At 45.8% G+C, this 25,427-nt stretch overlaps 1 protein-coding gene across 1 annotated transcript in view; it reads left to right on the top strand.

Annotated features, from left to right (window-relative positions):
- Positions 1-254: 254 nt before the first annotated feature.
- Positions 255-25,427, top strand: part of LOC139564370 (forkhead box protein O6-like) — a 35,151-nt gene continuing 9,978 nt past the window's right edge. The window contains exon 1 of the mRNA XM_071383847.1: positions 255-1,925. Within this exon, the coding sequence (XP_071239948.1) occupies positions 1,431-1,925 (495 nt within the window). The 5' untranslated portion in view covers positions 255-1,430. The remainder of the gene's footprint in view (positions 1,926-25,427) is intronic.

Below are 25,427 nucleotides of genomic sequence, written 5' to 3' on the forward strand. Positions count from 1 at the left end.
TGTGTTAAACCTAAAAAAAAATCCGGTGATGAGGGGAATAGAGCAGAGATAATTGAACAGCATGTAGCTATTGCATTTTTCCCCAACTCATATCGGATTATAATCTGAGGTTACCTAATCTCTGGTAATCTGAACTAAATCTATCTAATTGTGGTAGAAAACTACACTCCCGCTGTTCTGGTGCACCATCAGAGACGCTTTGCGCATCAGTTGGTCTTTTTGGACACCGTGCTGCCAAAAGGAAATTATCAACTGATTCTCCAAAACTGATCATAAGGACATTAAGAGAGTATATCTGCACCAAATTCTTTTAAGAGTGAAATTAAGGCTGATTGGAATCTGGAGACCAAAGGTCGCATTAAAACGCGCAGCAGCTGCTTTTCCAGAGATTATGGACATTTAGCATATTTTTCATGTTGAAACATTTATTTGCCATGGATATTTTTCTACCGTTTTATGATGGGGTTGATATTATATGTGAGAGAGTTCGGGCCGGGGTGTTGTAAGTGTGCTCTGGGAGTAATGTGCGCGCCATCCAATGGCAGCATCTATTCCACACAACAGCGTCAGCACGTCATCAGTTCACATCTACGAAACGAGTTTGTATTAAATGAGGATATGTGAGGGGATCTGAGAGTAAGAAAAACAGATTGGAGATTAGATAGGCTACATGTTAGAAATACTAGAGGCGAGCAAGACGTGTGATAAATCATTTGATCAAGTGGACAAGAACAGACTGATGCTGGACTGTGCACTGTCTGGAAGTGTGTCGCTTTTTAAAAGACACACGCGACTCGATTAAAAAAAAAAAAGTATCATTGCAATTGAATTCGCAATCGTTTGTGTGTGACTGTGGATGGATTTGCATTTGCCAGCCTATTCCGTGAAGACTTGAATATTTAATGTACGATGATCACACATCATCGCTTTTCTGTGCTGTCTGGACAATCCTGTTGATTTAAACATTATTCCTGTCTATGTTTTGGCGGATTCTTTCGACGGCTCTCTGCATCTCCATTCTCGTTATATGAGGTATCATCTGTTGCTGCAGCCGGATTAACTGACATTGTCATGCGTTTGGATTGACTCTAGCTGCTGGAGATGTAGGCAATCAGCAATTCATAATTTCCGCAATTGAACATGTTTTATTTCAGGTAAAATGGGAGAACGATTATTGTTACTATTATTGCTACTCTTATCGTTACATGCGGGTTGTGATAGCCTACTGCAGACGAGCCATTCAAAATCGTCCATCTCCACAGCAGCCGGCTTCTCTGAGATTTGATCGTTACTTTGTTGAATCAGACTGTAATATCCCCGTCACGAGACGGATTTCGGCTTGAAGTAGGTCTAGTATTGGAGACAATACGGGAATTGTGGAGGTATTGTATTTCTTTCTAACCCGGTTATTCCTTCACAACTGAGGATAAATGTTGATGATGGGGGACGACGAATTGGCTCATCAGGTTGATTCGGATTTCGAGCCGCAAAACCGGCCTCGCTCGTGCACTTGGCCACTGCCTTGTCCGGAGGATTTCCCCGAAGTACTGGAGGTCAATGGGGGTCTTCCACTGACCACCATCAAGGTGGAACCAGATGACAATCTAGCCGTTTCAGCGTGCAGAGCGGGGAGAATGGGTGGCACGCCGACGGAGCTGAAGCATCCAGCAGTCGCCCCTGCTCCCATCGGCGCGACGCACCCATGCTTGGCCGGCGCGGCACTTGACGTGACTGGACAATTGCGCAAAGCCAAATCCTCGCGGCGGAACGCATGGGGTAACCAGTCGTACGCGGACCTTATCACACGAGCCATTGAAAGCACCCCTGAAAAAAGACTCACGCTTTCACAGGTCTATGATTGGATGGTCCGCTATGTTCCCTATTTCAAGGATAAGGGCGACAGTAATAGTTCAGCTGGGTGGAAGGTAAGCGCATGTCTACAAATGTTATAATAGGAAATACTTTATGTCGATATTCAACACACCAGAAGTCTCAATCAAGACAACATTGGGTAGGCTATATACTGTGTATTACATTGCCACATGTCACACTTTAGGGTCGTTACGCATGAATGGTGCCATGTAATTATCCCTCTCGTCAATGGCACCGATCGATATATTACTGTAGCCTACCATTGACAGCTAAATGGAATGGAGCTGGGTAGAGGCTGGAAAAGCACTGTGCATACCTTCATAATTCCATCTTTAGTTTGGCTACATGTATACGGTAAATGAGTAACCGCCCCCTTTTCAAAGCCTATGATCATGAAAATGCACACATGGCAAGCATTTTTATATTGGTTCCTTTGGTTTCTCGCCTCTCTCTCTCTCACACTATCTCTATGTGTGTGAGACGGAGAAATAGGCCCTAGACAGAGGCATATAGCCAATAAAAATCAATTTTCACTACAAATATTTGTTGTACACCTACTCTATACTCTCTTTTTTAAGGTGTCACTTGAGAGACACTTGTAGTTGTAGCCGGTCAGCTGTCCATCGTGTAAATAGCCACTGGGCACACACTGGTTGAATCAATGTTGTTTCCACGTCATTTCAATGAAATGACATAGAACCGACATGGAATAGATGTTGAATTGACGTCTGTGCCCAGGGGTTAGGCTATTCAAAAGGTGCTTTTCTACAGACACGCACATACGCACACACACACACGCACGCACGCAGAGGCTACCGCCTGTCTCGCCAGCAGCCTAGAGCTGCCTCTCCTGGATGTCTGCCCGTTTTACTGTATCAGCCTCATTATTATACCGTCTCACTCATATCGCTGTTCTTCATTAATACAAGCTAATGTTAAGAACATAAAAATGAAATCCCAAAGTAACAAGGACAGTCAGAGGCACAAGTGTGGCTCTTGATATTGTACCTCTCAGAGAGGAGATCTTGAGGGCCAGACATGATGAGGTCACAGGTGGGAGCGTTATAAACCCACGCCATGCCACTTGTCCCTGTAGAAGAACCCTTTATGGTTCCAGGTAGAACCTTTTCACCCGACGGAGAACACTTTTGGAATCCTTTCTTTCGTTGAGGCACGGTTCCAAAGGAACCATTTTGTATGAAAAGGGTTTCATGTAGAGAACCCTTGTCCCTGTAGATCAGAAGAACCCTTTTAGAACCTTTGTGATATCCATAGCAGTTTGAACCATGTGTCGTGCGTGCAGTGGGATTGACTATAGTATCCCCTCAGGTTTGCTGTCAATCTGCTGTCAGTCGTTCCTGTTGGTTCCCCTCTCAAGAGGCTGTTTTGAAAGCTACTGTCGTGGTCTCTTTTTCTGTCTGTGTGATCGCATCAAATCAAATTTGATTGGTCGCGTACACATGTTTTGCGGATGCAGTGAAATGCTTGTGTTTCCAACTCCGACAGTGAAGTTATACCTAACAAAACAATACAGACCCAAAACATGAAGAAATATCAGGACGAGCAATGTCAGAGATTTTTAAGCCTTGTGACAATTGAGACATGGATTGTGTATGTGTGCCATTCAGAGGGTGAATGGGCAAGACAAAAGATTTAAGAGCCTTTGAACGGGGTATGGTAGTAGTTATGGTAGCACCGGTTTGAGTGTGTCAAGAACTGCAACGCTACTGGGTTTTTCACACTGAACAGTTTCCTGTGTGTATCAAGAATGGTCCACCACCCAAGTGACATGCAGCCAACTTCACACAACTGTGGGAAGCATTGGAGTCAACATGGGCCTGCATCCCTGTGGAACACTTTCGACACCTTGTAGAGTCCATGACCTGACGAATTGAGGCTGTTATGAGGGCAAAAGAGGGTGCAATCAATATTAGGATGGTGTTCCTAATGGTTTGTCCACTCAGTGTACATGTATATGATGGTGTGTATAGACATTATGAACAGTATATGAATAGAAAAGGTGTATACAGTATATAAACTCAGCAAAAAAAGAAACGCCCCTTTTTCAGAACCCTGTCTTTCAAAGATAATTTGTAAAAATCCAAACAACTTCACAGATTTTCATTGTGAAGGTTTTAAAAACTGTTTACCATGCTTGTTCAATGAGCCATAAACAATTAATGAACATGCACCTGTGGGAAGGTTGTTAAGACACTAACAGCTTACAGACGGTAGGCAATTAAGGTCACAGTTATGGAAACTTAGGACACTAAAGAGGCCTTTCTACGGACTCTGAAAAACACCAAAAGAAAGATGCCCATGGTCCCTGCTCATCTGCGTGAACGTGCCTTAGGCATGCTGCAAGGAGGCATGAGGACTGCAGATGTGGCCAGGGTAATAAATTGCAATGTCTGTACTGTGAGACGCCTAAGACAGCGCTACAGGGAGACAGGACGGACAGCTGATCGTACTCGCAATGGCACACCACATGTAACAACACCTGCACAGGATCGGTACATCCGAACATCACACCTGCGGGACAGGTACAGGATGGCAACAACAACTGCCCGAGTTACACCAGGAACGCACAATCCCTCCATCAGTGCTCAGACTGTCCGCAATAGGCTGAGAGAGGCTGGACTGAGGGCTAGTAGGCCCGTTGTAAGGCAGGTCCTCACCAGACATTACCAGCAACAACGTCACCTATGGGCACAAACCCACCGTCGCTGGACCAGACAGGACTGGCAAAAAGTGCTCTTCACTGACAAGTTGCGGTTTTGTCTCACCAGGGGTGATGGTCGGATTCGCGTTTATCGTTGAAGGAATGAGTGTTACACCGAGGCCTGTACTCTGGAGCGGGATCGATTTGGAGGTGGAGGGTCCGTCATGGTCTGGGGCGTTGTGTCACAGCATCATTGGACTGAGCTTGTTGTCATTGTAGGCAATCGCAACACTGTGCTTTACTGGGAAGACATCCTCCTACCTCATGTGTACCCTTCCTGCAGGCTCATCCTGACATGACCCTCCAGCATGACAATGCCACCAGCCATACTGCTCGTACTGTGCGTGATTTCCTGCAAGATAGGAATGTCAGTGTTCTGCCATGGCCAGCGAAGAGCCCGGATCTCAATCCCATTGAGCACGTCTGGGACCTGTTGGATCAGAGGGTGAGGGCTAGGGCCATTCCCCCCAGAAATGTCTGGGAACTTGCAGGTGCCTTGGTGGAAGAGATGGGTAACGTCTCACAGCAAGAACTGGCAAATCTGGTGCAGTCCATGAGGAGGAGTTGCACTGCAGTACTTAATGCAGCTGGTGGCCACACCAGATACTGACTGTTACTTTTGATTTTGACCCCCCCTTGTTCAGGGACACATTATTCAATTTCTGTTAGTCACATGTCTGTGGAACGTGTTCAGTTTATGTCAGTTGTTGAATCTTAATATGTTCATACAAATATTTACACATGTAAAGTTTGCTGAAAATAAACGCAGTTGACAGTAGAGGTTGACCGATTATGATTTTTCAATGCCGATACCGATTATTGGAGGACCAAAAAAAGCTGATACCGATTAATTGGACGATTTTTATATATATATTTGTAATAATGACAATTACAACAATTCTGAATGAACACTTTTATTTTAACTTAATATAATACATAAATAAAATCAATTTAGTCTCAAATAAATAATGGAACATGTTCAATTTGGTTTAAATAATGCAAAAACACAGTGTTGGAGAAGAAAGTAAAAGTGCAATATGTGCCATGTAAAAAAGCTAACGTTTAAGTTCTTTGCTCAGAACATGAGAACATATTAAAGCTGGTGGTTCCTTTTAACATGAGTCTTCAATATTCCCAGTTAAGAAGTTTTAGGTTGTAGTTATTATAGGAATTTATTAGGACTATTTCTCTCTATACCATTTGTATTTCATATACCTTTGACTATTGGATGTTTTTATAGGCACTATTGTATTGTCAGCCTAATCTTGGGAGATGATAGGCTTGAAGTCATAAACAGCGCTGTGCTTCAAGCATTGCGAAGAGCTGCTGGCAAACTCAGGAGAGTGCTGTTTGAATGAATGCTTACGAGCCTGATGCTGCCTACCACCGCTCAGTCAGACTGTTCTATCAAATATCAAATCATAGACTTAATTATAATATAATAAACACACAGAAATACGAGCCTTAGGTCATTAATATGGTAAAATCCGGAAACTATCATTTCGAAAACAAAACGTTTATTCTTTCAGTGAAATACGGAACCGTTCCGTATTTTATCGAACAGGTGGCAACCCTACGTCTAAATTTTGCTGTTACATTGCACAACCTTCAATGTTATGTCATAATTATGTAAAATTCTGGCAAATTAATTACGGTCTTTGTTAGGAAGAAATGGTTCGCAAGAGAAACAGTTCGCAACAAGCCAGGCGGCCCAAACTGCTGCATATACATTACATTTACATTTAAGTCATTTAGCAGACGCTCTTATCCAGAGCGACTTACAAAATATACCCTGCCTCTGCTTACACTGAACGCAAGAGAAGTGACACAATTTCCCTAGTTAATTTCCCTTGCCTGCTATTATGAATTTCTTTTAACTAAATATGCAGGTTTGAAAAATATACTTGTGTATTGATTTTAAGAAAGGCATTGATGTTCATGGTTAGGTACATTGGTGCTACGATTGTGCTTTTTTTGCGAATGTGCTTTTGTTAAATCATCACCCGTTTGGCGAAGTAGGCTGTGATTCGATGATAAATTAACAGGCACCGCATTGATTATATGGAACACAGGACAAGCTAGTTAAACTAGTAATATCATCAACCATGTGTAGTTAACTTGTGATTATGTTAAGATTGATTGTTTTTTATAAGATAAGTTTAATGCTAGCTAGCAACTAACCTTGGCTCCTTGCTGCATTTGCGTAACAGGTGGTCAGCCTGCCACGCAGTCTCCTTGTGAATTGCAATGTAATCGGCCATAATTGGCGTCCAAAAATGCCAATTACCGATTGTTATGAAAACTTGAAATCAGCCCTAATTAATCGGCCATGCCGATTAATCGGTCGACCTCACGTTGACAGTGAGAGGACGTTTCTTTTTTTGCTGAGTTTACACATGAACACATCCACTGTACATGTAGGCTATGTTGTGATGGTTTTACCCTCACAATTTAACGGTGAGATCCTCCAAAACATGAGAAAATCGTCAGGGCTAGTTTGATTGCTCACTACTTACTGTGAATAGACATGGTTAGTACAGGGTATCACAGGGAGCATGTTTACCAGGGCACAACGTTGTGGAGCGTTCAGGTGTTACGTAGAACAAACATGCCTCTCTGACATGTAGAATCAGTAATAATGTGGGCTCTATTCATGACATTGCAATGTTCAACAAAGCTAACATTGGAACACGGCCCAAAAAGCAGCTTTGGAAGGACCACAGTTAGTAATCAACACCAGAACACATAGACAGACGATTCAGAACTGCACTAATACCACCCCATAAAAGAGTGAAAATCACACGTTAGTTCATCGCCTACCAGGTATTCCATGCTTGGCAAGTGTCAGTTTAGTCTTTCACAACCAGGCTCATAGTAATGAAACTAACACTTTATTGGTGTACATGTGAGAAATGCTTGGAGGCCTGGGGTTTTAAGTGTTTCTTTTCCATTTAAACGCGACTCTGTCTTCATGATCTGTATGTCTCCCTGTGTGGAGTTCGGTCGTCTTCACATAAACACCTGTTGTAGTCTATGTTTCTAAAAGAGACCTTGGGTGTGTCCCAAATGGCGCCCAATCCCATAAGGGCCCTGGTCAAAAGTAGTGCACTATATAGGGAGTAGGGTGCACTTAGGTAGTCACAAGTTGAGGAGTATGTTCGAGTTCAGTCCTTTAGCCTGCTTAGCCTTAATCACCAAGCGCCTGACTGACTCTTAACTCTTAAGTCCATCCCATTTAAGTGAGCGCTGCTAAGGTGTGTCTGCAGGTGGCTTAGGCCTTGTTATCCCTGCCCTGTACCTCGACGGCAGTGGCACCGCTAACAGACGCTAACCATGCTAACAGACTCTAACCGCTAAGCGACAGCCCAGCTCTATCTTTAGCACTAGTGTCACCCAGTCAGCGAGCCCGACAGTTACGAAACAGGCAAATTAGGGGGTTTGACTCCATGGAAGATTGAGGAAGTCTGAGGGCCAGGGTTATTATGAACCCAGGGTTATTATGAACGGTGCGAGGCGAGAGGCGCGGTCCATCCCAGGTAATGAAGGTGTTTAGGAAAGTTGTTTTAAAGCAAGGCGTAATTGCAGTAATAGCCCTGGCCTGGTTTCATTGAGAGACGTGGTAGGTAATGTAAATATACACTTAGAGGAAGCACTCGCATACCCAGGCCTGAGGAGACAGTGTTTAATGCGACACAAACCCATCGTCCGTACAGCAGCCATTTGTAGGTAATAAATAACGTATGGTATAGTCGATGATCACTTTTAAATGATGGACTGTGCAGGGGTTTAACATCCAGTTGTTGACCAACTGCTTTAATGCAAATACTGTCGCAGACTCGCAGCACAGTCCAAATTATGAGTTAGTTGTTTGTAGATGCTATCTCCCTCCCCATACACATTCCCATACTTACACAATCATATCAGGCACCCTAATTATTCGTAATGTGCGTGCGAGTGTGTGTGAGAGTTGGATAAGATTGCCCGCATCATACGCTACATTCCCATTTCAATCAATAGGCAAACGCGTTTGATGTGGGAACATTTTTTTTTTTTTGGCGGGAGAAGAAAAAAAAGATAAAAGACGAAAATATTGGTACGCCTCTGATGAAACGAACTGAAATGGTATGGTTTGCGGAGGAGGATGAGAGGGGGAGGGGTCGGCTGAAAGGAGAGGCACAGGCAGACGGCTATCGAAAGGGGTTTGTATGTAGTAGTTCTAATCTGGTCCAAAAGCAGGTTGTCTTTTCAGCTTCCAGTTCCTCTCTCTCTCTTGGTCTGGAATGGACACTGGATTACCTCTTGGTCCTAGACAGTACTGACAACAACCAACAGCTGACTATAAATACCGGCTCTTCTAACTTCTAGGAAGGCTGGAATCTGAGGCCCTGGCCTGAACTTAATCATCTCCTTAAAGAGGCTACTGTAGTGCGTGGGCTTTGTGGTGCTTTGTGGTGTTGGCTGCGCCCACACGCACATGCATGTGCTCAAACACACAGGCATAGAAAAACGAACACACACGTATGAGGGCAAGCACACACAGAACATACACACACATGATGCTGACAACACACAACAAAGGGTCAACAGTGAGTGGTGGTGGGGTGTCTTTGTGGGGGATAGTGCAGGGGGAGGGGTTGTCTTGGGCCCCTCTGATTAGTGTGACAGCGTGTCACTGCAGAGAATGGTGCACAGCCTTGGCGCTGACTTCCTAATGTCTATAACGGTGTGTTTTAACGGTGCTTGTGTGTGTAATGCCTGCAGGGGCTAGTAACTTCATTTGGTTCAAGGGAATCTCCTGTGTTAGGGGCTAATGAAGATGTTGATTGTGTGTGTGTGTTGCCTGCATGTGGAATTAGTTTTTTCCCCTTTGTTTGGAGGAGAATGAGTATTTCTTAATGACCTCTGTGTGTGTTTGTGTGTGTGTGTGTGTGTGAGTGAGAGGGGGGGTCTGGTCTCTGAATGTGTGTGGTTCTCTGTGCTACTTAGGGTATATGTTTGTGTGTGTGTGTGTGTGTGTGTGTGAGCTGCAGGCAGTCAGATGCCAGGGGATTGGCGTCAGGTTGGAGCGGGTGCGTCAGACAGACGCTCTAATCTGAAGTGACGAGACTGTTATTTATAACGTGTCTTTAGGTAACGGGCGGTCCAGGCCAAGAAGGCATAGATAGGGTCAGCAGCTAGCTGCCTGACAGAAATCAGCCAAAATGGAAAGCGTCAGGAGGATGGGGGGGGGGGGGGGGGACATTTTGTAATGACAGGGTTGTGTTCTTTAGGCATCAAATGAAAGAAAATGGACTGAAACAGGGAGGGACTCATTTTTGTATTCTGTTGCAAAATGTTGTAGAACATTTTCCGTTGCCTGCCCCAATGAACACGACCCAGGTCTCCGCTGACAATCACACAATCTTATTACAGTGTTACAATACAGGCATTACTCATGAAGGGGATGAAGTCAATTGGATCATATCTGTTTAGTTATTGATTTCTACAAACGTGACACTGACATGTGTGCCAACCTCTGTGGAGAGATGCACAGACACTCATAGTACTGTTGGGACACACAGGCCTTAGCAGAACATAGGAGATAAACACTCCAGTTGGGAAATAAGAGGGATATGTGGCTGTCTCTGTGTCTCTGTGTGTGTGTGTGTGTGTGCATGCGTGCGTGCTGAGGGTGGGTAGTCTGAGGGTGCAAGACTGGAAACCATCAGCTGATTCATATTTTATCCTCTCTTTTGGCCCAGGGGAATGGTGTAATTTGAGAGAGACGCACACAATGAGAGCACAGATGATACAAGCTGGAGAGATTTATGATGTCTGATTATGAACACCTTATACAGTATCTCTCTCTTGTCACACACTCTCTGTTATGTACATGCATGCACACTCCAGCCAGGTCACTCCAGATCCAAGGCGATATTTGACATTCGCCCAGGTCCCCAGGATGTCGGGAGATGCCTTCAAAACCATGGTGAGCGCTATCACCATCAAGTAGGCTTGCGGCTTGCTAGCGAGCGCCGAGGGCCGCGTGTTCAATCACAGTACTAGGCACTCATTTGAAACAATATCCCAAACCTTAACTCTTACCTTAACCATTTGGAAATAATGACAATAATTTAAAAAAAAGATTCGTACACATTTTTTCTCCCCATTTTCGTGATATCCAATTGGTAGTTACAGTCCCATCGCTACAACTCCCCTAACGCGAACGACGCTGGGTCAATTGTGCGCCGCATCATGGGTCTCCCGGTCGCTCCCGGCTGCGACACAGTCCGGTATCGAACCAGGATCTGTAGTGACGCAGCTAGCACTGCGATGCGGTGCCTTAGACTGCTGCGCCACTCGGGAGGCCCCTTAATGCCTAAACTTAACCGTCGAAATTTGACATTTATCCCCCCCCAGGACAAACGTTGAATACTGAAGACAAACTGTGTCTCACACACACACACACACACACACACACACACACACACACACACACACACACACACACACACACACACACACACACACACACACACACACACACACACACACACACACACAGCTAAACCTAACCTTTAACCTTAATCCCAAACCTTAATCCCTAACCTTAAGGGTGCGATGATGACTCCCTCTCTTCCCACCAACCTTCAGGCAGTCAGCGCAGCAGTTCTAAGTGAAGTGATAGCGTTTTCCCTTTGAAATTACACAATTATATTCCCACTGTCTCTATCTCACAGATATAATACCACACTGTCTTTATTGTCCGATTTCAATATGTTCTCTCGTTCCTTCTCTACGTCTCCCCTCAGGTTTATCCTAGCGCGGGCCAATTCAGGTTAAATGTCTTACTCGTTAGGAGTCTCCTGCCTCTGCCAGTTACCCAGAGTGCCATAAGCAGCATGCGTTTCCTTACAGCCATCACATCTCTCACAGGCCTTATCTCACCAATAATGACACTGCATGGATTTCCCCCCTCCAGCTGTATCTGTATCATTTGAAATATGTTGGAAATGGCACTTTGTTCCCTATTTAGTGCACTACTTTTGACCCGGTACCATAGAGATCTGATCAAAAGTAGTACACTGTGTCGGGCATAGGATGCCATTTGGGACGCAGCTCTAGTGACTTACCACACGAAACAACCTTTTCTCAAATTTTCTCAGGCAGAGGTTTGTAAAGGCAGTGTTGTGAGTGAGGCTAGGCCTTTAGGACGTGGCCTCTGCTCTTTTTAAAAATAAATACAAAATATGGAAAAGTGGGTCGTCATTCCCGCAGCGTCGCATCATCACCCTGTGACTGGGCTGGCTCCTACCATACCACACACACACTATCCCTTTGCCTTGGAGCACCACCCAGGGAGGAACACTGTGTTCTTGGTGGTGAGGCCCGCGGGGTGGGGGTATGATGAGAGGGGAAAGTCATGTAAATGTGGTCGTGCCTTTTGTTTTGAAACTCGCTGGACTTGGGGCGGATTGGCTCTTTGGGGAGGTGTGGCGTTGTTTGGGTAAGAGTCAAATGCTTTTGGTGACGCCTTTTACAGCTTGGGACTTGGTGTGCCGAGGCACTTTACGAGTTTGGAACGTCCACAGTCAAGGGAAGGAAGGGAGGATGGGGGGGGGGGGGTTTCTGTTCTCAACGTTGGATCCTCTGAGAAAGCACATCTCTTTCTACCCTGCCAGGGTTGGATGGGGGGTGCCAAAAGCAGAAGGAGGGGGAGCAGATGGGGAAGTAAAGAGGGAAGAGTAGGAGGCCTGCTTCTGTTGCTCTCTCTATAGAGCAACAACTATCCAGCTAACTGACTGGGTGCACAATGAGTTAAAAGCCAGCCATCCACAACTAGGCCTATATTCCAACGTAGCAAAAAGTAAAACGAGACACTGAGAGTGCTAGTCCTTTCGGTGGAATTGTATTGTGCCCAATAAAAGCTGGAAGTTGATGTGGTTGGTACCCATGGTAAAGGGCTTTATTTTCATCCCAAACCAAATGTTTATCCTTCCTCTTGGCTTGTGTTCGCTCACCAAAAGGCTTTTGTTTTGGTGAATGTAGATGTGTGTGTGTGTGCGCGTGTGTGTGTGTACGTGAATGTGAAGGCGGTAAGACAACTCATCGGGCTGATATACGGAGTCCTGTCTAATTTCATTTTTTTGCCGTTTATTTGTGGTTATTGTTCTGTTGTATGTGGTTCAGAAAATGTATGCACATTGGTAGCCATCTTGTTTGTCTGTAGGAGATGAGTCTCTATGGGAGTGACTCAGATATTAGCAACGATGTCCCTTCAAGTCGATTTCAAGCTCCACATCAAGGCTCGCTTCTGCTGAAATCAAATTTGATTTGTCACATGCGCAGAATACAACTGGTGTAGACTTTACCGTGAAATGCTTACGTACAATCCCTTTTGCTTGCGCGTGGGTTGGTCTGGGAGCTGTTCATTTGGATAGGTACATAGTGAAGCCTGTCTGTTCCCATTCTTTCTTGACCATGAAAATTAATACATTTTATTTGTAGAGCCCTTTTCATGACATGGATAAATCACAAAGGCTCATGAAGCAGCTGGTAACATATTGCTACTGTGTTCAATGAAAGGTTGCCGGTGCTTGGGAGTAACTTGGTCTGTCTATGAGTGAGTCGGTGAGCGTGAGTCTGTGAATACATGTGTGGCTCTGTACATGTGTGTCTGTTTGGGTGCATGTCAATGTGTATTATGCAGTGGATGGCTGCTGAAGGGAGGATGGCTCTTAGTAATTGCTGGAACGGCACAAATGGAATGGCATCCAACACATAGAAACCATGTGTTTTGATATCTTTCCACTTATTCCGCTCCAGGCGTTACCACGAGCCTGTCCTCCCCAATTAAGGTGCCACCAACCTCCTGTGTATTATGTATATGTGTGTGCACATACTGTATACCTTTGTGTGTGTGTGTGTGTGTGTGTGTGTGTGTGTGTGTGTGTGTGTGTGTGTGTGTGTGAGAGAGAGAGAGAGTGCTCGCATGCGTCTGCGCGGCTGATGAGCTCAGTGGGAGTTTGGTTCCCGGGGGAACGGCTTCTCATTAATAATTCAGACGAGGCTCATTATCAAGGCAGTGCAGATTTCTCCCTGATTTCACCTTAATTGCAGGCAGCCTGCTCCACTCAGGCAAGGCAGCAATCCCAGTCCTAGCACAGCCCTCATATTCACTCTGCCTTCAGTAGACCTGGGTTTAAATAGTATTTGAAATCTTTCAAGCTAGTTTGAGCTAGTCTGTCTTGAGTGCCAGAGGGTCGATGTTTGGGGTTTTGAAGTTCTGATACTATTCTATTGGTTCCATTGTGTCAGGCAAGCTCAATCAAGCCCAGCTAAAGTATTTGAAATGATTTTTGAACCCAGGTTTGACTCTCTGCCTCCAGTATTCACCCCAGTTCTCTCCTGTTCTGCTCCTTCCTTCATACGTCCACAGCAATGTTGCCTTCTGTATTGCACTGTACACCTCCCCGTACTGTGCACGGAATGTCACAAACATACTATTTGTACTTACTTACCGATCAGATGAGCAGTTGCTACAGTAGGCCTAGTATCTTGCTACAGCAATGTTTGTGGAATGTCATGTATTGTTATGGTTGCTATAGTGATAAAGGCCTACGGTGTGTTGATGTTTAGAACGCTGACGTTGTTTTATGTAAGGCAACTCGACCATGTGAGTTCCGGCTTAGGCTTTTTCCAGTCTTTATTGTTGTTATGATCAAACTATCTTGATATTCATTGTACAGTGTGATGAAATGGGTGTTTTCTGTAATGCAACACCATCGTGTACATAATGTACTCACTGATGGTTTTCCGTTCCGTCAATTGTCCTTCTTAATGACCGTGTGGTGCGGAATCCCCGTTGAGAACACAGAATAGTGGTTGGGAACCTGTCATATTTGCAAATAAATAATCAGCCATTTGCTGACATGAGCATGGTGTTACTTTATCCATTTAAAAAATATATATATATCTTTTATTTTTTGAATTAAAGTATGAAAAGCATGTTACTTGAACAACGTATGATTCTCTCTTCATACGGAGATACTGTACACTGGAAGCCATATTTCTCTCAGCGCCACAAAAAAATGTCATCACAGAAAATCTAGGTGCTCATATTTCATATATCATAACACAATATGCAGCGATTGATGAGGGCGAGAAGACGAGAGGGAGACAGGGTGAGGAAAGTGGAAGAGCGAGGAGGGGAGAGAGGGGAGAGTATAGAGGCTGGGTGGGTGACACTCTATCTTTGGCCAGTTTGAGGTGGCGTGTCCCCGTCTGTCCCACCCCTCTCAGCCTGTCTGTCAGGGTGTGTGTGTGTGTGTGTGTGTGTGCGTGCGCTCATGCGCATGCGTGTATATCTGGGCCATCTATCAGTGTGTGTGTGTCCGTGAGAGTGTGTGTCTGGGCCAACTATCAGTGTGTGTGTGTACGTGAGAGAGTGTGTGTCTGGGCCTTCTATCGGTGTATCTAAGGTTCCCGCAGCCACATGGCTCGACGGGTAACCACCCTAAAGGGGATGAAGAGGGCTGGATCACAAAGGGAAATGTAGTTACCGTTGACAGAACCTTGACATATCGTTGTCTGGTTGATATGGGAGTGAGGAGGAGACCGGGGCTGAGAACAGTTAAAGTGTCTGCTTGTTATGCTAATGGTTACTGGCTATTCATGTACACCTGTATGTAGCCCACTTCCGCCCATGCAGTTGATGGATTTGGCTGTTGGTGGTCAGCTGGGTCACTCCAGGTACAAGTTGCTTTCAGAAACAGGTCTAGGATCAGCTTACCCTTCCCTAAATCCCAACTTTATGTACCTGGGGGGAAGGGCACAAATTGGATCTTGGATCAGTTATCTAAGCCCAACTTCCGCCTACGGTACTACATTGGGGGCTCTGTTCACTGGGGGTAGAGGTATAGTTGCAAAAATCCCCAAATGTTTTCAAAGTTCACTGTTTTTTTAGAAATCCTCTTTGAAGGAGGGAATGAACTCTGAGGGAATTCTCCAACCTGGAATTCTTCACAAAATAACAGTGCATTTTAGGGAATTTTCCAACCCAAGTAGGGACTGTAGCAGTAGGGGTGGTGAGGGAGGTTAGCCGTGGCCAGCAGGCCGGCTGGCCATCGGGCTGAAATTTGACTGTCCTAACTGGATTTGTGTGTCAGTGGGGATGAATGTAAGGTCAGGATGCGGGGTCCCGTGTTTAGTATTCTGACCGTGTGAGGAGGGCTGAACTCAGAGCCAGCAGATAGCCCGGAATGAACCCAGCACGTATGTCTCCCTCAGTTTCAGTCTCTCTACATGCGTCTCTCTGCTTCTGTCTCTCTTACTCTTTTTCTCTCTCTTTTGCTCTTTCTTTGTATCTTGGGCTTTTTTCTCTCTCTGTTTCCATCTCCCTGTGTTTCTCTCTCTAGCTTTCTTCTCCCGCTCTCTCCTTTTGACTTCCTTTCCCTCGTATATTTGGGCTTTCCTTCTCTCACACACCCACTTCCTGTCACTCAATCCCTTCACTCCTCTCCTCTCTTGCTCTATTTCACACTTTCAGTCACTTTCATTCCTCCTCGCAAAGTACCCCTTTTACCACTCATTTCCCCATCCCTCGCTCATTTATTCCCTCTCCTTTCATCCTCTTTTGATGTCCTGTTTCATCTCTCCTTCTTTCTCTCCTTCAGTCATTCTTTTATTACTAAAACTAACATGACAAACGCCTCGCTTTTCTTCTCTGTTAAATGCCAGTCTTAGAGTTGTCTCTGACTGTATCCGACTGACGTTTTCCATTGTGAGTTTGGGGCCTATAGTTGCTATAGTCGCCTGTGACCACAGGTGTATCCATCATTGATGGACAGCTCTGTATCCAGTCTGATGTATCCAGGAAATAACCATAAAGGGTTCTTTGGCGGTCCCTGTAAGAGAACCTTTGGTAAAAAGGATTCTACGTGGACCCCAAAAGGATTCTCCTACAGAGACAGCTGAATAACCTTTTACGGTTCTAACTTTTTAGTAAGAGTGTACCAGAGAGCTTCAAGGATTGATCCAGACTGAGGTCTTGGCAGGACTTGACAGCTACACCTACCATAAAGGTCTTTGACAATGGGGTGCATCTCAATAGTTTGTCTCCTTCTCTCATCCCCTTCATTCGGTGGACACATTAAAGCAGGTTTAAACGGTTTGATCTCTCCTATCCTTTCTTTTTTCATCAGTACATACAAAAGGAGAGAAGGCTAGGAGATGATGCTAATTCGGACTATTATACCCGGTATGTCAGACAATGCTACTTGAGTGTATTGAGATACACCCCGAGGCAAGACGCTCAGTCATGTTGCTAACCTAACCTCTCCTTAGCTGTGTCCTGAGGCAGTGAGAGTATGGTAAAGGTCACTGCTTGTCGTTCCGTGTTGTCCTCCTTTCCCTTGTTCTCTCCATCGCCTTGCAGAGGACAGGAAAGAGGGGATAGGTCAGGGTTGGCATATGGATCCATGATCTTTTGTCATTTGGGAGAGGATTCAGGAGAGAGAGACAGACAGAGAGAGAGAACAGACGTGTGTGTGTGTGAGAGCGAGAGAGAGCGCAGATGGAGAGACAGAGAAGGAGAGGGAGATGAGGATGAGTGGATTAGAGCTTCCAAGCAGGACTGGAAGCCAGACTTGGCTGCACTTCAGCTACTCTGCGCACTTCAGCTCAAGTGTGCGTCCATTAGTGCACTCCCGCTGCACTCAGAAGTGCATACAGTCAGACACACACACAGTTCTGTATTGCTATCCTTGTGGGGACCAAAGAATTGCGTCCCATCTAAAATCCTATTCTCCCTAACCCTAAATCTAACCTTAAACCTTAACCTAACCATAACCCTAACCTTAACCCTATGTCTAACCTTAACCCTATGCCTAACCTTTACCCCAAACCCCTAACCCTAATTCTAACCCTAACCGACACAATGTCCCCACTTGTCTGAATTGTCCTTGTTTTACTATCCTTATGAGGACTTCTGGTACCCACAAGGATAGTTAAGCACACACACACACACACACACACACACACACACACACACACACACACACACACACACACACACACACACACATCCGCAAATTCACATATTCACTGTAAAATTCACACAGTATATAGCCTACTTTCGTGCAAATAAAAAAAACACAGGCACACAAAGACCTAACCCGCCTTCCCTTCACATATACCTAATTTCACTCAAGTTCTATTCTGGTCTAGATTCACTGGTCTAGACTCAGTCACTGTATGTTACAGTTACTGTAACAACACACACACACCAGCTCTCTTATCCCACCAGATTGCTCAGTGCTTCCCGACAAAATAAATAATTAAATGAGAGCAATAACAGCTTCCGAAAAAAGATCCCTCAATTAGAACAGAATGGGTGAATGGGGTGAGGCGGGGGCTGTGTGTGTGGGGGAGTGGTATTTCGGGAACTCAGACACACACTATTACATAAGGGAGACCGTGACCCAAGAAGGTTTTATGCAGTTGTGCTGACGTTAATTTGTCCCCCCCTTAGCAATCAGCTTAGCAAAAAGTATTTTCTCAAATCCTTACAAGTGATCCATGCAGACAGAGCAACTGGGGAGGCAAATAAATCAGTGGTGTAGAAGAGAGGTGTGTGTGTGTGTGTGTGTGTGTGTGTGTGTGTGTGTGTGTGTGTGTGTCTGAATGTTATGAATCTATGATTGTCATAAGGGAGAGATTGTTTGGTTGTGTTACTCGTGTGTGTGTGATTAATGTATTTCTGTCATAAGGGAGAGGTTGTTTGGTTGTGTTACTCGTGTGTGTTGATCGGGAGAGCAGGCTAGGATGGTGGCTGGTGGGATGAACTCGTAGGTGGGAAGGTGGGACCTGGAAGGCCTGAGTGACACGCTGACAAGAGAATGGGGCAAGAGAGGGGAAGTGAGGGGGGGGATTGACAGCTGAAACATGGTTGAGAGCTTGCAGGGTTGACAGAGGTGTGTGTGTGTGTGTGTGTGTGTGTGTGTGTGTGTGTGTGTGTGTGTGTGTGTGTGTGTGTGTGTGTGTGTGTGTGTGTGTGTGTGTGTGTGTTTGGAGGTGAGTGTGTGCAGTCTCAATGTGATTGCCTGTCTTTTGTACATGAGGCGTCTAGGCTGCTTCATCTAGCCACCTTTTCACACTCCGTCGCCAGCCACTCTTATCATTCCATCTTTGTCTCAGTCATCCCTCAAATACACTGTTCAGTCTTGTAGCCTACTTGCCGAAACTCTCTGTCCTCTATCCACCCAGCCCCATTTGCACCTGTGCAGTCACGTGGTCCCCAAGCAGCGAGTGGGCGTACATGCGTCTCATTTTCTGTCTGCATATCATCTGAGGCTTGAGTCTGTTTCAGAGCGCTGTTGGCATCAGGCCAGATTGCATCACTTAGCCTCACTATGGTTCCGTGTTAGCGGGGCTAACGCTGGGCTACGCTAGGCAGCTCTGTGCCGGTCTCACAAATGTTTCATAGGGACAAATGCAGCAACCCATCATCTGTTTGGGTGTTAAAATGCTAACGCTACCACCAACAGATGTACGCTAAGAAATTATTCAACCCCCTAACCCACTAAGCAAGCAAGCCACCATTGCATGGGGGACAATTGGTGCCGTGCTTGTATGAATCTCGGGTAGTGTTCATTATGACACGCTACGGAAAATGTTTCCAAACATTTTGCAACAGAAAACATAAATGAGTGTTTCTTGTTGTAGAACTCCTTTCCCTGTTTCAGTCTATTTTCTTCCTTTTGGTACCTAATGAACATGACGCAGCTATGTAGAAGGATACAGGCAAATGTTTACCATTATCCTAGTAAATGTCATCCATGTTGTTTTCAACATTTAGCGTCGGGCATCTCTGCACTGGGCATAGCCCCAGAGCGAAGGAAGGAGAACATTGGGAAAACAGATGATGAATGAAAGAGTGCGTAGCAGAGACACGTGTGTGTGTGTGTGTGTGTCGGTCTGTGTCTAAGCATGTGTCTGAAGACATAGAGCAGTAGCTACGTAGCGCCGTGGACCAGAGTGCAGGCAAGTGACACTGATGGAGAGAGGGAAAGAGAGGAAATGAACGCGTAAGGCTACGGAGTTGGAGAACATGGGGAGATTGGAACGAGGGGAGAGAAGAAATGACGTGCCAGCAATCGAGAGAAAGTGGGAGCGATAGATTTGGAGCAAGGGAGAGATGAAAAGCGATAATGAAGATGAAGTGAATGAACGGTGTGAACGAGGAGGGAAGAGATTTGGAGAGAGTGAATAAGAGACTGGGCAAGGGGGGGGTGGAGGGGTAGAGAGAGAGAGAGAGTGACAGAGGAGAAAAGGGGGGGCTCAGTCTGCTTTTACGGTGGGGTGATTGCGTGACTGAGAGGAGAGTGCAGCGCCATGTATAATGCTCTCAAGACGGACATTAAGACGCGCTGCCCGACTCAGTCTCTCTCTCCCTTCATTCTCTCCTCCGTTCCGCTCCTCCTCTCTCTCTCCATCTCTGCTAATGATCCACGCGTCTTGCCACGCAGCCGGGCTGAGTGATACCCACTGACAGTACCACTCAGGCGGAAACTCTCTCACACACACACACACACACACACACACACACACACACACACACACACACACACACACACACACACACACACACACACACACACACACACACACACACACACACACACACACAATCACATTCAACAGTACTGATAGACATAATGGGGCTTTCATCCCTCTGTAGAGGAGGCGATACAATATATATCCTGTATGCCTTATAGCGACCCGTGTATGACTGTAGTCTGACTCTATAATCCCCATTGGCCTATGCGGCCACCCCGCCACACTCCCCTACACAGCCCCGTATGCCCTCGGGCAGTACAACCCCATACATCCTACTACATCCCCTTACAACCCTGCACAGCCCCATACATATGTCTCAGTGCAGCATAAGCCCATACAGGCCTGAACACCCCCTGTGAACCAGGTCTCATTTTCCTGCCCTAATCCGGCCTGCCTCGTGCAATCCCATACATCCTTACCCAGACCCATAGATAGACCGTACGTCCCCGTGGAGCATACGTCCCCGTGCAGCATGACCCCATTCATCCGTGCAGTCTCCTACAGCCCCATACATTCTGACATAGACCTATACACTCCTTATGAACCAGGTCTCATTTCCCCGCGCAAACTGTAATCCGGTGGCCCGCCCAGCCATGACTGCTGCCGAGAGGGAGGGGTTAGGTCAAGAATTAGGTCATAGGCCCAATAGGAGCCCACTCCTCCAATTAGCGAGTGGATTAAGCAGGGGAGTGTGTGCATCTGCGTCAGCACGCTGGCAGCTCCAGCCGCTCCTAATCCAGACACGGCCTCTATGGTAACGGAGGGTCCTGGGAAGACGAAGTAACCCACATTTCTCATTCTTCTGCTCACTAATCCCCTCCCGACTTCACAAAAAAAAAAATGTGATACATTCAAGGCGCTGCTGATTGTGTCTCGTACACTTTGAGTTGAGGAGAATGCTAGGGGGAGTTAGGGTTCCAATAGTAGTTGAAGTGGTCCTACTTTTAAAACGTTCCTGCACGGTTCACAGTCAATAAGTAGTCTCGAAAATCAACTGAATTTAAATGTTTTCCCTTCTGCTTTCCCTTTTCCATTTATTTTGTCTCTTCTCAATGAATCGGGGATTGTGCATAAACTTCTCAGCATAAAGCTTTCTTCAATGTGGGGGTATATCCCAAATCTATTACCCATTTGGCTTTACGAATCCAATCAACAAGGCCGAAATAGTGCATCGGTTTTCTACTGAGACTCTCTTCAAGTAACACTGCATCACTTTCAGATACTCTCGGGCTACTACTGTCTGGCCTGTGTGGATTTCTCTACAGCCCTACAGCTGATTACATTCTATATGAGACATTTCTATGTTTACATTCTATATGAGGCATTTCTATGTAAGGGTTTTGGAGATAACATTCAGACTATTGCAGTTTTAATGTTGGTAAGTTATTTATACGTTTGCCTGCATGTACAGTATGTTCATTTTGACATGAACGCTGTGTGTATTCATTAAAGCATAAGTGTGTAGTTTGGTGAAGTGCCCTTAAATAGCCCTAGAACTGAAACTTCAGTGTACAGTATAGCTCTGAGGGGTTGTGTGGGTAAGAGGGTTATCAGTCAGCACGCACCAACAGGAGAGCACAAGGTAGATGGATGAGAGAGCGATGGAGAGACAGAGAGAGGAAGGAAACAGGGAGAGACAGAGAGAGGAAGGGAACAGAGGGAGAGACAGAGAATGAGAAATGGAGTGGGAGAAAGAAAGATTGAGGGAACGAGAAGAGGAATAGTGGGGATAGTCGTAATGAAGTTTTCAGTAGCCTCTTAAAAGGTCACGCCATTTCTCTACATCCCCCTCCCCAACCCCCCCCCCCCCCCCCAATACCTCACTCCCCCCCATTGCTATCTATCCCGCCATCAGCCCCCCCCCCCATCTGTGTCCATTAGCCATTCATGAACCCACTCATAGCCACTCATTAGGGAGGGAAGGGGTTTGAAGCAATTGCATTCAGAGGAGAGGAGCCTGTGACCAGAGCATACTGATTAATATTTCAGCGTCTCCCGTCGAGGAGCTGAGAGCAAGTTTTGCCCCGCTTATGTTGTAGAGTAGTGCGTTTCTCTCTCTCTCTCTGTGGTTGGCTGCTCTCCCCTTCTCTCTCCCACGCGAGTAAGCGATTGAGAGAACGACCCCCCCCCCTCCTTGTTTTCCTCTCATACACACACAGACAAATGTACAGACACACACCACCAGACCCTAACTCAAACTGACTTAATTGGGCTCTTTTTGTTTCGGGAAATGGAGGGGGAAGGCAGAGGAGGAGGGGTGAAATCCCCCCCATTCCACTTTTCCTCCAAACTCAGAGGGGCATCTCTCCTTCTCTCATTAGTCTAGACAGTGAGACAAGTTACCCCAGCAGACAGGGTGTTCTGTGCCCTTCACCACCGCCACCCCCCATTGAGAATCAAACTAGGCAATAAAGCTACTCATTCATACAGTAGGTTGGCACTTCCAATCTTGAGGGTCAAGCAACCATAGAAATAGAATCCATTTAATTTCCATGGAAGCAACATGGTTCATACATTTCCCACTACGAAAAGGCCCTCTTACTGTATGTGTATGCACTTCAATGTAAAAGGCAAACCTTGACCTATGAACTCAGCATTATCACTTCGCTGTATCACTATCTGTACTCTGTTTAAGCAATCTCGGAGGCCTCTCTTGCGGGATGAGTAAGTCCCGAATGAGCACTCTCTTACTCTTCAGTGTGGGCTTTTGTTTTGTGAAGGAATGCTGCTATAGTATGTTTCCTTGAGTATGTTGTGTAGTAGGTTCCCATTGAGCCGTTGTACTGTATGTTTGGATATACAGCATAGCTGTATGTGAAGTTGAAGTCATTCATTGTTTGTTCATTCTCAAAGACTGTATTTCCAGGAAGTGGATGGAATGGGCTCACTGGACATTTCCTTTCGTGGGATAGCCGGAGGCAAAGTCATTAATATTCATGCGTTACGTTGGGTGATTGGTTGAGCCTTCTTGGGTGTGTGATGTCACACAGATGCCCTGCAGAGCTGTCTGTTTAGCTTGGTCACCGGCATAAGCAGTAAGCACTGAATGAAAAATCAATTGAAGACTCACCAATCTATTTTAGTTTCATTGTCCGGTCATTCATAAAAACGAGTCCACTAATAGTTATTTTTACCTTTACACAAACTGTCTGTTGCTTGATATGAGCAAGTTAACCCAAATCTATCAAAGAATAGGAAATCCACGATTAGTTGGTGAGCTAGCTAGCTAGCTAGCTACATTTCAGTAATTTAGCTATCCTCCTAAATGCAGTGGTCAGTGGATAAACTAACTATGAGTTGAACATATTTAAGTGAAAACGAACGAGTAGCCAGTTGTTGTTGCCCATGGTGGAAGCATATCTAACCAGCTGTCTCCTGAAGCCTATGTGACCTGTCTATGCGTCCAGACTCCCGAGTCTGGATGCAGTCTAGCTAATGTTAGCTAGTTAGCTAGCATTGATAGCTGAGCTGTTTCATAAGAAAACGGCTGAGGTGACTAGCTAACGAGCCCTCCTTGGCGGCAATGTTTTTGGGGGTGTGGGAATATTAGATATAACGGTCAGTGAAGTTGGTGGTTACTACTGGTTTTAGATTCGAGGGGAGAGAAATTGGCCGTCATTGTTTTGTGTTTCGGTATGGGCTCGGAGTGATGTCACACAGAAGGCTCAACCAATCACCCGGCGGCTATCACTGGATGGCCATATTGGCTCAAAGAGACGGTTAACAGACGCCTCCATAGTTAAGACCCCCCCAACGTTCTCCATTCACACCAAAATTCAACACCCTCTTTGATCCTCCTTTGTTCTCTTTTCCCTCGTTCCTTCTATTGCTGCCTTTCCTTGACCTAAGATTCCGCATATACACTTACCTTTTTCACTGTCGTATGTAGGCGTACACCATAGGTGGGTGTAGCTCTCTGCATCTCTGAATAAGTAGACTTGAGTGTGAGTGTATAGCATGTGGTGTATATTGTTGAGGAGCAGTGGTTGGTGTGGTACACAGGGCGTTTAATGAAGTTCCCCAGCACCTCTCCCCTATTAGACGGGTGCCCTCTACCTCTCCCTACTTCACCCCCCCCCCCACCTCTCTCCTTAGCTGCCTTTCCCTCGGGGGATAGTTGGCAGGGAGCAGGCCGGCTGCTATGGCAACAAGGAGCCTCCCTCTCCCACAGGTCTCCTTAGCAACTAGTAGCTTGGCATTGCGGTAATGAGCGTGCCCACTGTGCCAGGCTCTTTGTGTGTGTGTGTGAGTGAGAGAGAGAGAGAGAGAGAGAGAGTGTGTGAAGAGGCCTATGTGTATATTTTGTTTGCCAGTATATGTGAGAAGATGAACGTGTGAGGGAGAAGCTGTGTGTTATTGCGGGACTGATACATGTGATATACGTGTAGACATGCCTGAGTTTCGGTCTTCACATCATCTGCACCTCACAAGTCATGATGGATACCCTACTGTGTGTGCGTGTGTGCGTGCCTGCCTGCTTAAGATGCATTCGTGCATGTCTGCGTGCGTGTCCTTCTGAATCTTTGGACGCTTCCATCTGATTGCGATGATCATTAGTCTCTGCGCTATGAAATTGCAAGCAATTAAAAGGGGACTATTCTATGAATTCTTGCATGCCATAAGGCAACCGCTGCCGAATGAGTTTCCTGCTCTGCTGATATGAAATGAAACCCTGAGAAATGATGTTTATTAAAGTCTGATCAGAGGTGTGTGCTGACCTTTAGAATGCGGGAAATGAGATTGTTATTATTATGAACGAGATTATGTTGTGGAGTGAGAGGAGGAGAAAATTCGCATCGGCATTGATTCCATTGTTGCATCGTCTGTTTCTTTGTGGCAGAGAGTGGTTTCAATATAATCAAATCCACACTCCGCCTGTGGGCCGTTAAAAGACCTGACTCAAGCACACACAAATAGACAAGCACACACACACACGAGTATACACACACACACACACACACACATACAAACAAAAAGCTGTAAAAGCCTCTCTCCAGAAACGTGCATGACTTTATGACAGCATGATGGCAGGCCCAGTGGAAAATGTGAGTCTGATGGATCCCCAGACTTTAGTCGAAGTGTGAGCTGTGAGCAGGCCCCACAGGTGGACCAACCACTACACCTGTTTGTGAGTCCTCACAGGGGAAAGTGAAGCCTAACTCCCATAGCCCCTGTGGAAAACCATACCCTCTTGCACGTGCCCGCCTTGTTCCCTCCCTGGCACAGGTCTTTCCCA

This window comes from Salvelinus alpinus, chromosome 35, assembly GCF_045679555.1.
Source record: "Salvelinus alpinus chromosome 35, SLU_Salpinus.1, whole genome shotgun sequence".
In the NCBI taxonomy this organism is placed as follows: Eukaryota; Metazoa; Chordata; class Actinopteri; order Salmoniformes; family Salmonidae; genus Salvelinus; species Salvelinus alpinus.